At 46.2% G+C, this 16,438-nt stretch overlaps 2 protein-coding genes across 2 annotated transcripts in view; one reads left to right on the forward strand and one right to left on the reverse strand.

The window, feature by feature from the left end:
• Positions 1 to 16,438, forward strand: part of MTOR (mechanistic target of rapamycin kinase) — a 118,197-nt gene that overhangs the window by 33,938 nt on the left and 67,821 nt on the right. The window contains 4 exon segments of the mRNA XM_020973950.2: positions 603 to 723; positions 726 to 744; positions 2,203 to 2,365; positions 2,493 to 2,638. Coding sequence (XP_020829609.1) covers positions 603 to 723; positions 726 to 744; positions 2,203 to 2,365; positions 2,493 to 2,638 — 449 coding nt within the window.
• Positions 6,804 to 14,301, reverse strand: ANGPTL7 (angiopoietin like 7). The gene is given in 6 exon segments (XM_020973970.2): positions 6,804 to 8,594; positions 8,795 to 8,993; positions 9,513 to 9,707; positions 10,022 to 10,122; positions 13,690 to 14,005; positions 14,007 to 14,301. Coding segments are annotated over 6 exon segments (1,035 nt in total). The 5' UTR covers positions 14,061 to 14,301; the 3' UTR covers positions 6,804 to 8,424.

The raw sequence follows: 16,438 nt of genomic DNA on the forward strand, positions 1-16,438 counted from the left end.
AAAAAATTTTTAAATAAAATAAATCCAGCCCCCCAACTCCACCCCCCAAAAAAGTGGTGAGAGTCGCATAAACAATTACAAGGGTCTCCACTTGGTAGGTGGGGCCCAGGTCACTCCTGTAGCTGCCTTTCGCTAAGCAGGGAGTCCGACTCTTTGTGGAGGATTGGAGCTGGGGACCAAGATCCCAGCAGCTCTTTGGCTTCTGTCCATGCCAGCCCGACCCTGTGAGCTGTGCTCGTTGCCTGTTGATTTCCCAGTGACAGATCAGATCAGCCTGGATCCTTCAGATGAGCCTCTGCAGAAAACCTGGCATTCTCATTGGAGCATTCTTGTTTGGGGCTTCCCTATCCACCAGTCAGAGTCTGCTGACTTTCATGACTTTTCATGTAGCACAATCTTTTAGAATTGACTTTTATTGTATTTTGGTGTATTCCGGTCAATTGCTGCCTCTCTTGAATTTTAATTATTACTGTTTTGAGTTGTGCCCAGAAACTGTTTAATTGTAAAAGGTGTAGCTTTCCAAATCTAGGGGGGAAATTGCTATGAAATTAATGAGTGCATATTTGATATTAATAACTTTCTGCCACTGACTGACGTTTTAGGCCTGGGGAGCAGCGAGGAGGGTTTCTAAGGATGACTGGCTGGAGTGGCTCAGACGGCTGAGCTTGGAATTGCTGAAGGACTCCTCATCTCCATCCCTTCGCTCCTGCTGGGCCCTGGCTCAGGCTACAACCCTATGGCGAGGTAAGGCAGGCGTGGAAGGAAGACTTCCCCTCCTTGATGGGGGTTCAGGACAAAGTGGAAGAGGCTCCTGAAGCCTTTGCCTTCAGGAAACAAGCTCCCTTTGGACTCAGAACTTGTACGTGAAATGCCAGAGGGCTTATGGTCAGCTTTCTTCAATGAGAAAATAAGTCAGTGGTTCAGAAGAGGAGCATTTCTGAGTTTCTGCACCAGTGGGGCAAGTACAGAGGACGCAAACCAGTTCCCGCGAGAATGGGAAAATTCCAGTCTTATTCCTCCCATTGGGCAGCAGTTAAAACCATCCCATTAGACCAAGGCCTGGAGCAGCAGTGTCGCAGCCAGGGGCCGGGACTGCCTGCTTCTCAGTGGCTGCTGTCACTGCTGTCTTTTAGGAGCCGTGGCTGACCACATTCCGGGGGCGTTGGGGCAGGTTCTCTGCTAGTGAACGTTGACTGTTTCTGAGGCTTAAAAACAATGGCTGAGGATTGTCTGGGCCTGTTGTGCAGGCTTTTCAGACTCAGCTTGTGCACCGTACTGCCTTGCTGTCCCCGCTGTCTTCTGAGCTTGTCTGACCCCGCTCTTACTCCAGACCTTGATTCAGGGAAGCTGATTTCCCTCGCTTAGTGCTTCCTCAGTTTCCTGACTTCATTTTTCAGATGCATGTTTTTATTTGATTCCCCTACCACCCCCATCCCTGGCAGGCTTTTTGCAGAATTCAGAATTATTTTGAGTCACAGAGTCCTTCCGAGTTACTCAGACTGGCCCTCTTTGATCTCTTACTGGTTGCCAGGAAGGGATATAGGTAATCACAGTGGCTGCTGAGAAAGGTCTAAGGCTTTGGAAGCACTTCCTGTACACCACCCCTCCCCACAGTCTGAGAGGATTAAAGGACAGCAGGAGGAAGCAAGAACTCCTGCCATCCTGGGGATGTGGGATCACTTTTAAATAGTTCAGTCTTTGAGATGAAGTCTCATCATTGCTAAGGCCTCCTAAGGAGCTGCCTGTCATTGGAAAGAGGCTTGGTAATCCTCGTGGATCCTGTGGATTTGGATTTTGATTGTAATATCTCAGGTTTCTTGGTTCTCACTGTGACTTTGCTTGGAACCATCCAGGAGTTCTGCCTGTTTTTTAAAATAGCAGCAGATGCTTTGTCTGATTTCCTAATCCCCAGGATTTGGGAAGTGACAGCCTAACACTGAGGGCCCTCCAGGCCCTTGAGGATGCTGTGAATTTCCTTGGAAGGCCACAACCTATATACTAGAAGCTATTTTCTCCCGTCTCTTCATTGGTTCGACATGATAATCAAGACATGTCTCCGAAGAAGAGAGATGATCCTCATCCGTTCACCGTGCGCATGCATTGCCCTTGTATGCAGCCTGTCACATTGCCTGTGCTGCCTGCCCTCAGGGGTGCCAGATAAACTTGCAGCACATTTTCTGATGCCCTTTCCTCTCCCTGCAGGGACCTTTTTAATGCAGCATTTGTATCTTGCTGGTCTGAGCTGAACGAGGACCAGCAGGATGAGCTGATCAGAAGCATTGAGCTGGCCCTGACATCCCAGGACATTGCTGAAGTCACACAAACCCTCCTCAACTTGGCAGAATTCATGGAGCACAGTGACAAGGTGAGACCGTCCCTTCCCATTGTGCACATTGAGTGTGGCAAGGAGCCAGCTAGGGGCAGGCCCCTCAGTTAGTCCTCGGCCTCATCTGCCCCCTTTCTGATGTTCTGGGGTCTCATTCTCCTTCCAGGGTCCCCTGCCACTCCGAGATGACAACGGCATCGTCCTCCTGGGTGAACGAGCGGCCAAGTGCCGTGCATACGCCAAGGCGCTGCACTACAAGGAGCTGGAGTTCCAGAAGGGCCCCAGCCCTGCCATCCTCGAGTCTCTGATCAGGTAGGCCGCTAACATGCCCTTCTGGGTTTCTGTCTCCTCTTCCCACATCGCTCTGATACCGCTTCATTTGGGTGATTTCAGGGCTTCTTACACATTGCAGGGTCCAATGAACACATTCATGCCCATTCAAGCTGCAGATGGCATTCACCAATATTCCCACAGATTTGCAATTTGGTGCCCACTCAGCACCTGGGCTCCCATTGTTCTTCGGTGCATGTTTTTGGTGCCTCTGATGAAATGTGTCTGGAAGCAATTACAAGGCAATCTCAGAAAGAATGGACGAGAGGGATTCTATGTGTTGCTGGTTGGGTGAGGATCTATAGGACATGAAAATTGTTCCGGGGCCCTGAAGGCAAAGCCAAGAGTGGGCGCTGCAGCTCAGTGCAGAAAGCTGCGGCACACCCTTGTCCGGTGTATTCTTGTAGGATTGGCTTCTGTTTGCAGTTTTTAGGCTCAACTCTGTTAGTTCCTCAGACTTGTGCCATTTGAGTTCTGAATTATGAGAATATAACAATTATGGCCCTGGTGTGGCTTTCACCTCCTCCCATAAGTTGCTGCCAAGGTGGCATAAATGCCTTGCTATTGTGAGAAAGAGAACTGTTTTCCTCCTCTGGGCATTACCAGAGGATGTTCATCTTTGGGATCGAATTATCTTTATTTGAATGCTAATGTTCATCATTTCACTACAGGTAGTTTGAGTCGAAAGGAAAACAGTGCCCAGCTAATAATAACTTTCTCCAGCATGGCAGGGAAGGCTGTGACCTGCCCTTCACTTGAGATGCCTTTTGGGTGGCTGAATACTCTCCTGTTGGTCATGTTTTTTGATTTAGAGAATGGAGCTCTATGAGGGGGACAGGATGGAGGGTAAGGGAGAATAGGAATGGAGTCTGCTGTCTGCAGTGCTGCCTCAGGAGCAGGTTTTCAAAAAGAGTTGTCATCTATGAGATGATACATCCTTGTTTCAAGGTAATAGGTAGAAGGAATATGGAACATGCCACTGTTTCTCCATCCTCTGCCTGAGCAGCTGGGATCTGTTCTGCCATGTGCAATGTGGTAGGAGCTGGACAGACTCATTGGCCACATACACAAATTAGACTAGCTTAGAGCAACTTCCACATCGCTGTCACTGCTGCTCTCCTCCCCTCACCCTCCTCATCTGCCTCATCTTCCAGTCCTTTTTATCTTCCTTTCAGAAAATCACAGAAACATTTTATTTTGTTTTTTGTTTTTGTTTTGTTTTGGAGACAGTGGCAGTTAAGTGACTTGCCCAGGATATACAGCTCATAAGTGTCTGAGGCCGGATTTGAACTCAGATCCTCCTGACTCCAAGGCCATTGCTCTATCCACTTTGCCATGTAGCTGCCCCCCACACAGAGACATTATTGATGGAAACACAGGCTTCCGATAGGAAAGAGTGGTCTGAGCGCTAGAGAGAGAACTTCAGGGGGTCATCGGGGCCTTCCCTCGTTTCTCAGGCCGAGTAGAGCAGAAAGCAAATTCTTATGTTTTCAGACACAATTCCTTGCAGACCAGTCTTGACTCTTCCTTAACTTCTTGCTGTGATCCTCTCAGACCCCAGTTCTTGTCTGATGGTAGCTCACCTTCACTTTGACCTGCCTTAAACTAGTCTCCTGCTGTCTTCCAGGTTCTCTCTCTCCAGCTGCTGTAGCAGCTCTCACTGGTGATTTTTTTGTGTTAGGCACACTGACCTGGTGGCAACCTTTTCCATTATAGTTAGTAGCATGACCGGGACACGCTAAACTTGAAATGTAGCCCCTAGGTTGGAGCTAACGCTGAGCTTGTGGGGACTTAGGACAAAGAAATGTAAGCCATTCAGAGTCATGTGGACCGGGGTAATAGCACTTCACCGGAAATTCAATTAATTTTCCATTTGATAAACATTTGCTAAACACCTTTTACGTGCAGAGGGGAGAAAAACAGCTGTGTGGAACATAAGCTTCTTGACAACAGGGGCTGCTGTCATGTCTCTTCTTTGTATCCCCAGCATCTAGTCCAGTGCTTGGCACATAGTAGGTGCTTCATAAGTGTGGGAATTGAATCGAACATTGGCCAAGTGAAAAAGAGACTCCAAAGAATGTAGTTATTTGTTTAATTCCAGTGGGATCTGGTGGCCCTGCCTTTTATTTTTGTACAGGATCTGTTTCCACGCTGGAGGGTGATACCGTGCCCTACCACCTGGAGTGCTTGATGTGTTATTCTCACTTTAAACTCTTCTGATTGAAATATCAGTTAAATAAACACCCAGACAGGAAGCCAGCCTCTGAAGCCAGCAACTCAAGGCTAGGAAGGGGTGTGCAGCTGGGAAAACTGCCTCTCTTCTCAGGAGACGTCACCTTTTCAATCCCACTCTGTCTGGAAATACGCGTGCGCGCGCGCGCGCGCGCGCGTGTGTGTGTGTGTGTGTGTGTGTGTGTGTGTGTGTGTGGTTGCATACACCCCCTTCTCACGAATTTTTAAGGAAATAATTAGTTGGTCAGATGTGGTGGTACACACTTGTAATTACAGCTACCAGGAAGGTGGAGGCTGATGGATGGCTTGAGCCCAGGGATTCTGAGCTGCAGTGGGGCTGCTACCAGTCAGGTGTATGTACTAAGTTGGACATAACATGGTATTGCACCCCCTGGGAGCAGAGGGACCACCAGGATACCCAAGGAGGGGCAAGCCAGCACAAGTCAGAAAACACCCCTTCAGGGCTGGGACCATGCCTGTGAGGGACTGCTGCCCTTCCAGCTGGGGTGAGATAGAGAAGTCTCAGTCTCGAAAAATAGAAAAGAAACAATTAGAGGTAGCTGCTCAGATGAAAATGTTAATTACCTTTGGAACAGGCTCCAGGTGACCTTCTTGGTTCCAGAAATGGCTATTCCTAAAGGTCTAGAACCCATTGTAGGCTAGTGGTTTGGGAACATTTTTCCCATTTTTCAATAAAGTGCTTTCTCATCCCCTCCCTCCCAAGAGAAGCTTCCCCCTGATACTGAAGCAAACCACGCAGGCCAAACATTCCTCTCTGGTCCTGGTGGTATGCTGAGGAGGAGGAAGAAGAGAGGTGTGCCCACTACTTATCCAGGGATCCTGAACAGCGGATTTCATTCTTTCTCTCCTCTTCTTCTTTCCAGTCTTTTTTCTTCTCTTGTCCCATAATGTTGATCTCTTGTTGAGCCTCTGAAATTTTCAGCGCTGTTGTGCAGAGCCCAGTGATTGTTTGGAAGTTTTCTTTTAGAGCGTCTCCTCCCCAGGAGGCCCAGGAGCTCTCCTTTTGTATGGTTCCTCTTTGCCCTTTTTATTTGTCTCAACTCCTAGCAACCCACTGTTACCTCTGGCTTAAATTCCCTGGCTTTCTAATCATAGCACCAAAGTTGGTTCCCTGTGGTTTCTAAAAGACAGTACGTTAAAGGCCTGTAAATACAGGCAATATTGAGGGAGCAGAGGATTTCTTGAGGCTGGTTTGTTGGGAGCAGGGCTGACCAGGTTTAAGAAGGAAGGAAAATAGACTTCTCAAAAAGGCAGCTCTGTAGAGCAGGTACAGCCTTCTCGCTCTGGACAGTTTTGAGAGAAAGAAACCCTCCTTCTCCATGCCTTAACTTCTCATGTGTTCAGTAAAGGTGCTTGTTTGCAAAGTATTTTGAGAACAGGTGATGAAAGATGTAAGGCGTTTTGACAGTAGAGCAGCAGCAGGTATTGAAGCACACTATCCAGGGGCGCTGATGGCTGATCTTTGGTCAGCATCTGCTGCCTACAGGCGCCTTCATTGTTACCTCTGGTACTCCCTCTGCTCTCCCCTTGCTTGAGTACTAGACAGTACTTAAAGGTTCTTCTCCCTCATTCTAATAGGGACAGTGACTAGAGCTCTGGGCTTGGTGTCAATCCTGACGCAGACTTGTACTGTGTGACCCCGAGTGAGGGACATCACCTCCCTCAGCCTCAGTTTCCTCAACTGTAAAATAGAGGTAACAGTACCTTCCTCCCAGGGTCATTGTGAAGGGCAAAAATCAGATGAGAGAATATTTGTAAAATGCTTTACAGACTTCAGAACCCCCTATTGTGCTGATTGTTGTCGTTGAAGCCTCCCTGGTTTTCCTGAAGGGTTTATGTCATGCTGTATTGTAAATGCACTGGACAGATACAGATTAGAAATGTAAAGGAACCGTGGGTTTTAAAGTTTATTGCAGAAACAGAAAAATGTTGGAACATGTAAAACACAGAACAAAGTTTTTACGAAGTCAGGTGCCTATGTACGGTATGAGCCCTCATGCCACCCTTCTCTGTCCTTCAGCTACTGTGATTAGAGTCAAGCCTCCAGTTGATCCCTTTTCTTACAAAATGAACGAAAATAGATATATTAACTATGAACATTTTTAGGCAGTGAGTCTGTTTTCTGAAGGAGTCTTGAATTCATTCTTCAGATCCCCGCCTACCTAAGATAATAAAAACTACTGCTATTTCGACCTGTTAACTGCTTAGCAGTGTTTCTAAGCCAATAACATTTAAATTAAAAACAAAGACTGCATCCAAGAACCAGACTTGTTATTTGCAAATGACTTAAGTACCGTGCATTGACTTCAGTTTTCTTTCTCTCTCTGCTATCAAAGTTCTGTAATTCTTCTTGGCTTGTAACCGTGGTGGTTATGTTTGATAGTATTGTTCTTTGCTCCACTGCAGTGTGAAGTCCTAAATCAAAGCAATATGTTTCTCTAGGAGAGTGTGTGTGTGAGCACACATGCACTAGACACTTTTTAAGTGACAGTTTTGGATAGGATAGAAAAACTGGCATTATGGAACATTTAACTGTTGGACTTCTAGTAGAATTTTAAGTTACTAAAAAAAAAACCCAGTCTGCTACTAATTTTAAAATTCTCTGACTATGATTCCTGCTACATGGTTCTAAAGAATGAGAATGAATCTCAGTATTAATTTTCTGGGCTCAGAGTGCTCTGTTTTTCATTGGACTGTGGTGAAATTCCTTGCCAGCAGCCCGTGTACCTAGCAGTTCCCTCATTCCCACTTAGTCTTGTGAGAGCTTCTAATAGTGACCTATGCCTCCTTCTCTCTGACTCCTACCTGAAATCACTCCCTGTACCTCATTCCTTTCTGTACTCTACCATGATTGAGGGCAAGGAGGTGAGATGCTGAGGCTCTGATTGCAAGGCCCAATTCCCTGGAGTTTCCTCTGAGCAGCTAAGACATGGGCTAGCTCACCTTCAACAGAGCAATTACTCTGTTAAAGAATCTGGAGACCAAAAGCAATTTCATTGGGTTTTGAAATAGAAACTCTTTGCCACCCTCACCCTTTCCTCCAACCTTCAGTATCTCTCCTGTGGTTTGAAATAATACAGTTCATTTTAGCAAGAGATTTGTTTTCTGTCTTCACTTTAATCCTGGCCCTGGAGAAAGTATGAGGCATGAACTCCCGGGTTACTTTCTCCTGAAACAAGAACCATGTGGGAAGAGGCCAACCACAGGAGACCTCTGGAGCTGCTGCTGTGTCCGAAGGCACAGGGACTTCGGGCCTGCTCTGACCCACTAAGAAGAATGCCCTCAGAGTAGTAAATGTCTCTCTATTTGCTGTCCCCACTGCTGGTACTGATTGTGTAATGCTGGTGCTTGGTTGAGCCCGACAAAGGTTTGTGCTTTTCTCAATGAGATGAGTGACTTCATTGGTGCTTGATTACAAGTGATTTCCCATCCCTACCCCTACCACACTACCTCCTTGCCCACCCTCAGACTTGTCTCCTAGGATTCGGCACCCCTCTCGTAGTGCAAGCTGCTTTTTAGGGTTCGAAGTCTTCAGGGCGGATCTTCATCTCTACCTTCCTGAGGGAGTAGCTAGAGCCATGCCAGCCATACCAGGTGATACCATCCGTGTGTTTGTTGTGCTCACCATGGCGATAATAAATCCCATTAAGGTTGGAGTCTGTGCAGCAATTATACCAGTATCCACCTGTCAGAAGAAGCAGATCAGTTCTAATAAATTCATATCCCTTATTAAATACGTACCCGGGGGCACCCAAGTCACATCTCTCTCTCTCTGTGGGCCCGTGACAAAAAACACTAAATCCAGATGTCAGTGACATATTTCACTCTGCCCAGCTAGAATCACCTGTGGTCAGGATTCCTGCCCTTCCTTCCCTCCCACCTCACCTTTTCTGAGTTGGACACAATTGTCCAAGCACTTGTCATTGTCCTTGTCCTTGGTGCTGAAGGCTGTGTTGTTATGATAGAGGAGCGCATCACGTCCTGCATTACCGCTGTAGTTCCCCACAAAGATTCGATAACTGTTCAGCTCATCACTCAAGGTGAAGTGACTGTACTCAGCAAACCGTATGTCACCCTCCCAGTCCTGGTGGAGAGAGGAAGGAGTCCTATTTAGGAAGCTTACCAGATGGCCCTTGTCTAAGAAATCCTAGTGTTGTGTTTTTTTTTTCTTAGGCTTGTATCTTTTCTGGCAGAGGATCTATGAAAACTTGGTTATCTCTGCTCCTTCCTTAACTGGAAGTCAGGAAAGCTAGGTTTTAGACCCAGCTTTATTGCTAGATTCAGCATATAACCTTGAGCTAGCCTCTGTTCTCTGTTCTTCGTTACCCTGTCTGTGGAATGTAGCTCATAATCCATTGTTGCTGTCTCCTGCTCAGAGATGTCGTAAGGATGAATGTACAAAGTAGTAAATCACCATCTTGGAGGACTTTGGGGAGCAGAACTACAGTGCTACATAAATGATTTTGTCCTAAAGGGAGCAGTTCCCTTGACCAGAATAAACTCCCAGAAGATAGACCGAGCCTGGCCCCAGCGACCAGAGGCAGGCTGTGCCCTGCCCTCATGCTGGATCCTGGCTCCTCATTGAGCCTGTTCTGGTGCTTACCTCCATCTCAATCCGCAGAGTGGTTGGGCGCCTGGACAGCCGGTAGATATTTTCATTCCCAAGCCAGAAGTCCCCACGGATGTTGCCAAAGCCCGCTTTGTATTGCTTCCAGTCACGGTGGAAAGAGACGAGACCGCTCTTCCGCCTCTGGATTATGGTCCAGCCACCACCCGCGGTTGTCATATCACAGAATACCTGCCGAGGACAGGGTGGCACAGATTTAGATTGGTTGTCTAGCTGCCACACACAAAAAATGAGTAATTTGTGTTGGAAGCTTTGCTAAAGATGCCTAGGTCTTTCAGAATGCCCCGTTGGCTTGGACAAGAAATCACATTTGGGGGGCAGCTACAGAAGCTTACACTGGCTCGATTTTATATAATCGGTGTTCTTCCCATCACATGTCTTCCCTTTCCCTCTCTAAGGCTGGGAATGCCTTCAGTCTCTATCTCTGCTGAGGTGGGCACTGAGGAGGAAGGGAAATGTCAGTAAGGTGGTTCAAGAGGCCTCACCTCAAGCTCAGGGCTTCCCAGAAACTCATCAGCAGGAAGCTTATACACCCCAGAAATGCGGTACTTCTTCTGGTAGAGTGAGGAACAGTCATAGACAGCATCTGTTTGAGAGTGGAGAAGAAACCCCTGGGGTGAGCATCTCAAGACAGGGTGCTTACCTAGTATGGGACTCCGTTTCAAACAAAGAAATTCACGGCATTCATTAGGTGAAAAGTTTTTCAATTGATTTAGGTGTGGTCTGGTGTTGGTGATAAGACAGCTTAGCAAATTGGACAGAGAGCTGGCCCTGCAGTCTCGAAGACCTTACATTCCCCTCTAACATACAGCTGTGTGAGTGTGGGTAACAGTCACTTTCTCCCCCATAAGTGTTCTAGGCAACTAATTCTCTAAGCTGCCTTGAAGGTGCTGACCTGCTTTGATAGAGGGAGCTTCCTAATTGCGAGTTCCCTGTGTTAATGAAATAAAGAGGTCCAGTTCCTACCTCTGTCCTGATATTAGGGGTTGATACACAAAGGATTTCCCTCTGGCGGCATTACCAGTAGGCCCAGACAAGTGATTTAAAACCTTCGGAAATACATGACTGGCTGTTGAAAAAGAGCGGGGTCATAGATGCAGCTGTTTAATAACAGGTTCTCCCACTAACCATGATGGAGCCAGGAATCTCCGTCTCTCCTGCAGGCAGCTGATTTGCAGCTGTGCATACCCTATAGATTGCTTCTAGTTGGGCCCAAAGCAGACAGATTTCTTTATTTTATTTGAGGTTTTCTTTTTCTTTTTTCTGTAATGTATTTGGATTAGAAGTGTATCTTTTAAGTGCTAATAACAACTCTAAAATGCCAAACCTCTCCCATCAGATTTTCAAGTATTCGAAAAACCTCAAAGTAGAAAATTTCTCCCAACTGAATTCAGTATCAAATTAAATGGAGCAGCACCAAGACGCAGCTCTCATTTATAAAACAGGGTGCATCCTTGACTAGCTAAGAGGCAAAGAGGTCTCAATGACTTGGACCAGCCTGTGTTTTCAAGGAGGGCCTGTGTCCTACATCATCTGCCCTCTCTGTAGAAGGGTAACTGCTAATGCAAACCAAGGCCATAATTACAGGAGATGGATTTCACGCTCTTTTAAAATCTAATCTCTCAGCCACTTAATACCCTAATTTCTCTCGCATCTTTAATAATGCCAGGCTCTTAGCCCTCAGTGAAAACACCTTCAGGTTAACCATTTGAGATCCACTTTGGCAGTATTATTAATAACATGAAGACCACAGTGCATTGGCTAGATTGACCTCCTCTGGTCTTGATGAAAGTGATTTTTGACTGTCCTTGAAGGTGCTGCTCACTGTGATACATTTAGTCTTGTATCACTGGCTCTCCCCCCACCCCACTTTCTGTATTGGCAAGAGCTAAGGGCATTGTGGGAAGGGCGGTGGTCCCTGGGAAGAACCTGGAGGATGAAAGTGGCACACAGAGAAAGAATCCCACGGGCCCTTTTGATGCAGTAGGCATCATTCTGTCGACTCCTTCACAGGACCCAAATAGAGGAGCATGGAGGCATTTAAGAGAGCAGATAATAATGTGTGTATGTACAGTGCTTCATATTTTGCAAAGTATTTTTACATAAATGATCTCAGTCTTCTTGGCATCCTTGCATAACAAATGGGTATGTTGTCTAAGAAGGTCGCTATCTGCATGGATCTCTTCACTAGCCTAGGGATTGGTAATGATGGAATAAACTAAGAAATTTTCTCCTAGGGACAGGAAACCTGGCAGAAGAGTGAATGAAATTAATTCCCAGATCTTTCCCTTGGATGGCAAGCTATCCCTTTTAATGTCTCTCTAACTGTTACGAGAAGAACTAGCCTAATATGAGTCTTGCATGTTTGTTAGGTTTTGCCAGCCCCTTTCCCCAAGGGGGATTGTTTTCCCACTGCACCGGGGTGGGGGTTGGGGGTCCCATCCCCTAAGGCTTTGTCAGTCAGTCAAGAATTATCATGCCAGGCACAGTACTGACTAAGTGCTGTAGATATAGAAAAAGGCAAAAACGTAGGCGCTGCCCTTGAGGAGCTCACAATTCGGAGAAACAGTAGGTCAAAACGAGAGAGACAGCAGAGAGAAGGCAATCTCAGAAAGGATGGCACTGGAGGAAAAAGGTCCCCTGCTGTTGGTGGGATTCCTCTCTCAGTGATTCCAGAGAAGATGCAATTGGTGATTGGTGTGGAGCCTCCTCTGGGAAACTTATTTTTCTGGAGGATACAGCTAGCAGAGTGAGTTGTAAGGGACTAGAAGAGAGGAAGAGCTGATAAAAGTGATAGTCAGATTCCGCCACTAACCTAATTTCATTTTGCAAGTAGCATTAGTACTCTTCTATAAAATGGCCTGAAGATGCATAGATAACCCCAAAGATGGGTTCAGGGGGTGAGTGCTTGGAAATACCTTTTTGCACATTGGCCTGTTTTTATAAGTTTGCAGAATTCTTTCATGTCAATATTTTTTTTTGAGCCAAATTGAAACCAGTGACCTGTTAATTAGAATTAGCCTATGTCGAAAGGTTAAGTGTTTCTTTGCCCTTTGATCTATAATGAGCATAATTCCCTTATTATGGGGAAAGATAGGACACCCACAGAACCCTTGTCAACTTGCAAATTAGTGTCTACTATAACAGCTTTCTCTGGTTCTGACAAATACCTATGAACATCAGTTAGACTGAGCCAGAGAGAAACTGCAAATCATTTTGTTTGACCGTTTAAAAACATTCTACTGAAGTCCTATTCCTCTTTGCTGTGGCATGGAAGTAACTCTTATTTCTCAAAGACATTTCCAGCAAGTTCAAGTTTTGGCAGGAACTAAGCTGGAAGGAGTTTGTGTAAGATTCCAGAGATGAAGTGTAGGTCTGTCTCCCAAGGGTCGTGTAGGTCTGTCTCCCAAGGGTCAGAGTAGCTAAAATTGGAGGCTGATCACCAGGGCATTGGGATCATGGATTATTTCCAATGCAGCAATTCACAAAGACCATCTCACAGGTTATAGAGAGTGCAAACTTCACTGGGGTGTGGAGATGGAGGGGTGCCTCCCCCAACAAAATCAGACCCACATAAACCCTCCCCTCTGACCTTATGCCCATTTTCTTTGTTTTTGTTTTGAATGCCCACAAAGAGACAGCAGTAGGAGATATGAGAAACTTTTTGGTACCAGTACATTCTGAATTCAAAAAGCTAACAGAAAAGCTTTGGCTTTATTCAATTGGCTTATGCCAGTCAGAATAGACAGAAAAAACAGAAGGTCCTGGGTCTCCACTGGCAGGTAGAAGGTTTGGCTAATTACCTCATGTGTGAGGAAGGGGCATTGGGCATGGAGACCTGTGTTCTCTTACTGACTTGCTGTGTAACTTTGGATCCATCACTTCAGTTCTCAGTAAGTCATGTCTGAACCTTCCTGTCTCCTATCAATGTGAGGACATGAGGGGACTGTGAAGGTATTGGAAATCTTTTAAAGGAAATAGAAATGCAAGAGAATTAAGCTGACCCCTTTATAAAGAAGGGTGGGAAGTGCATGGCCCCCAAAGAATGAAGAACTACTCAGAGAATCTCGGGTTACTTGTGTGGGGTCAGCAAGGGACGCCATGGCTAATTGGAGGACAAAAGAGGACCAGATAAGGGAAGCTTTCTCCTTACCTGCTGAGGTTTGCGTGACCGTCTGGGCTGCCTGGAGCTGCATCATGTCAATCTGGTTATTCAGCTGGGAGAACTTGCTCTCGGCTTCGGTGAGGCGCGTGGCCATCTGCTTGGTGTGGCTCTCCAGCTCCATCACCTGCATGACTACGTTGACCCAGTCACTCTCCTGCTTTTTGCTCAGCACCCCCAGCAGGCTGGTCAGATTGGCAATCTGGGCCTTGAGCTCCCTGGCTTCCTCGCAGCAGGCAGCAGCCTTGAGCTGGCCAGGTGTCTTACGCTTTGGGGGCTTCTCTAGCCAGGCAGGCTGACTGGCGAAAACTTAGGGTTAAGACGAGGAGCCAGGCCAGAGAGTGGAGTGTCATGTTGAGCATGTGGTCTCTGTGGATTGGGGGTTCTTGAAGCAAACTGTTGAAGACTGCTAAGAACTCTAGCAAATTGGAGCCTTCAGTTTGCTCTCAGGCTTTCTTTTTTCCACTGCCCTCTTTATTGTCCAGTGATCTTTCTTTTCCCTTCAAGGCCCTTTTCCCCCCCAAAGCTTGAGTTCCTGAGGGGTATTCCTTAACCCTCCTTCTAGAGCCTTCATTCTCTACAGAGCTAGCATCTTAAATATATTTGCTTTCCATACCCCCGCCCCCACTGAGGCCCTGGTGCTAGCCCCTCCCACCCCATCAGGGAGGATCAGGTGCCTATTGGGTGGAGTCCTGCAGGCTTGGGCCAGAGGAGGGGGGAGGAGGGACAGAGGCAGAGAAGGCATGAGTCTGTTCCCCTGCGGGAGCAGTCTCTGGGCTGAGAGGGGACTGGAAACTAGTGAGTTTCCAGCTAGCTTAGCCTGTTGGATTGTGACCCTGGCTGGTCTGTATTAGGGTCCAGAGCCAGCTCTAAGAATTACATAAGGTGAGGAGGCAGAAGTGATCCAACTGGAAATGAGAATCACTTTTCACCCTGGGAGTCCTGTGAATGTAATTCATGCTGCATTCACCAGAATCAGTTGTCTTGTGCATGTTACATTTTGGCAGAGCACTGAATGCCTTTTTAAGTAGATTAATTATTCCTTTGTTTGATGATCACTCCTTATACAGTAGAATCCCTGCTCTACCTGGATTTTAATGCTGTCTTATACCTGCTTAAATATTTCTCAGCTGCCTTTCTTTCCCTGTAACTTTTCTTGAAGTCTGAACTAGGAATCTTTCTGGTGACTTACAAAAATCTCAAAAACAAGGACTAGGGATGAGTCTTTGAAAAGAAAAGTTGTAATCTGTCCCATAACACCTGGCCTCTTGATATAATTTCTCTCCTTTTACACTCGCTGTCTCCTTGGAAAATAGGGTTTGATTAGCTTTCCAATACTTTGTCCTCTTGCGTGAAGGTATGTTCGACACTAGAGTGCGCATGAATAAGGATCACGATGTCTTAGTGCAGAAGACAAATCGAGACTGTGAATCGCTGGGTAGGTGTCGTGTTTCAGGCCCATCCTTTGAGATCAGTGTAGCCAACAGCAGCCTGATGCTTCAATGGAGAAGGTCATCGGCTTGAAAAAAACCTACTGCTGATTCTGCTGCTTGTTAATGTCCTCCTCCCCTTCAAGTCCTCCAGTATCGGCTTCTCTGTTTCACATGTTGCATCCTTCCAGGAGATTGTAAACTCCTCGAGGGCAGGGACTGTATTTCTTTTTTTTTTTTTATACCTCTGGAGCCTTGTACACACTAGACACTTCAATGTTCGTGGAATTTTGTTAAACTCCCTTCAGGATTTCCATCCTCCTCTTCACATAAGGTGCAGTGACTCCATCTTACCCAAAAATATGCTGCCTTTGGCATTTGAAGAAGCTTCTGTGACAGAAATACTTTTAATATGTTTGGATGAGATACATTTTTCAAAAGGGGCAGGCTAAGTAAAGGAAGAAAGAAGGGCTGCCGTAGCATTGTATATTAAGAAGATACTCATCTGAAGCAATCCAGGAAGAGAGGGGGAAAGAACATTGGGGTGAAGACCAGTAGAAGCAGAAGCAGAGCAGAGCGTGTCATCAGACTGCAGTTTTCTGGACGTCTGCTGGCGATCGCTCGTGTTCTCTCAACACTTCCTTTTTTCTCTCTTCTCCTGTCTCTGGCTCTTCCTCTCCTCTCCTTTTCTCTCTTTCTCGCCTCTTCTCTCCACACACACCCCCACCCCCACCCCAAAGCAGAGCACCTAATTTTCCTTGCCTACCTTTAATGACAATTTCATTCTTCAGAAGATGGGTTAACCAGGGAGGGGAACATATCTTCCAGATCTGATTCTCACCAATAATAAGGTTTTTGGAAGGTAGACATCAGGGGAACCTTAGGAGAAAGTGTCCTTTCCATCTTAGAATTTTTGAAAGAGGAAAGGAATGTTTGGAATGGACTGAGATGTGGACTATATATTAGCAGAGTAAATTTCAAAGAGTTCAAAGAAAAGAAAGTTAAAATTCCACAAACTAAAATTCTCTAGGGCAGGTCAACCTGGGAGGGATAGTAAGTTTTCAAGAAAGAAATTCTAGAGATAAAAAAGTAACAGTTACCAAGAAAGAGGAAAATTGTCTTTTTGAAAAATGTGGATGCACAGCGAACTCACTGACCGGCTGAGATCGTTAGAAGACACACACGCAATAGAAACAATGACATAACAGAGAATGAATGTGAACGTGTGGCAGTTTTAAGAATGTCAGGAGCACTAAAGCTCTTAAAGAGCTGAGATGGGTAAGGAAAGGCCAGGGCAACAAAAAGGACTT

Source organism: Phascolarctos cinereus, unplaced genomic scaffold (assembly GCF_003287225.1).
Source record: "Phascolarctos cinereus isolate Bilbo 61053 unplaced genomic scaffold, phaCin_HiC Scaffold_726;HRSCAF=1367, whole genome shotgun sequence".
In the NCBI taxonomy this organism is placed as follows: Eukaryota; Metazoa; Chordata; class Mammalia; order Diprotodontia; family Phascolarctidae; genus Phascolarctos; species Phascolarctos cinereus.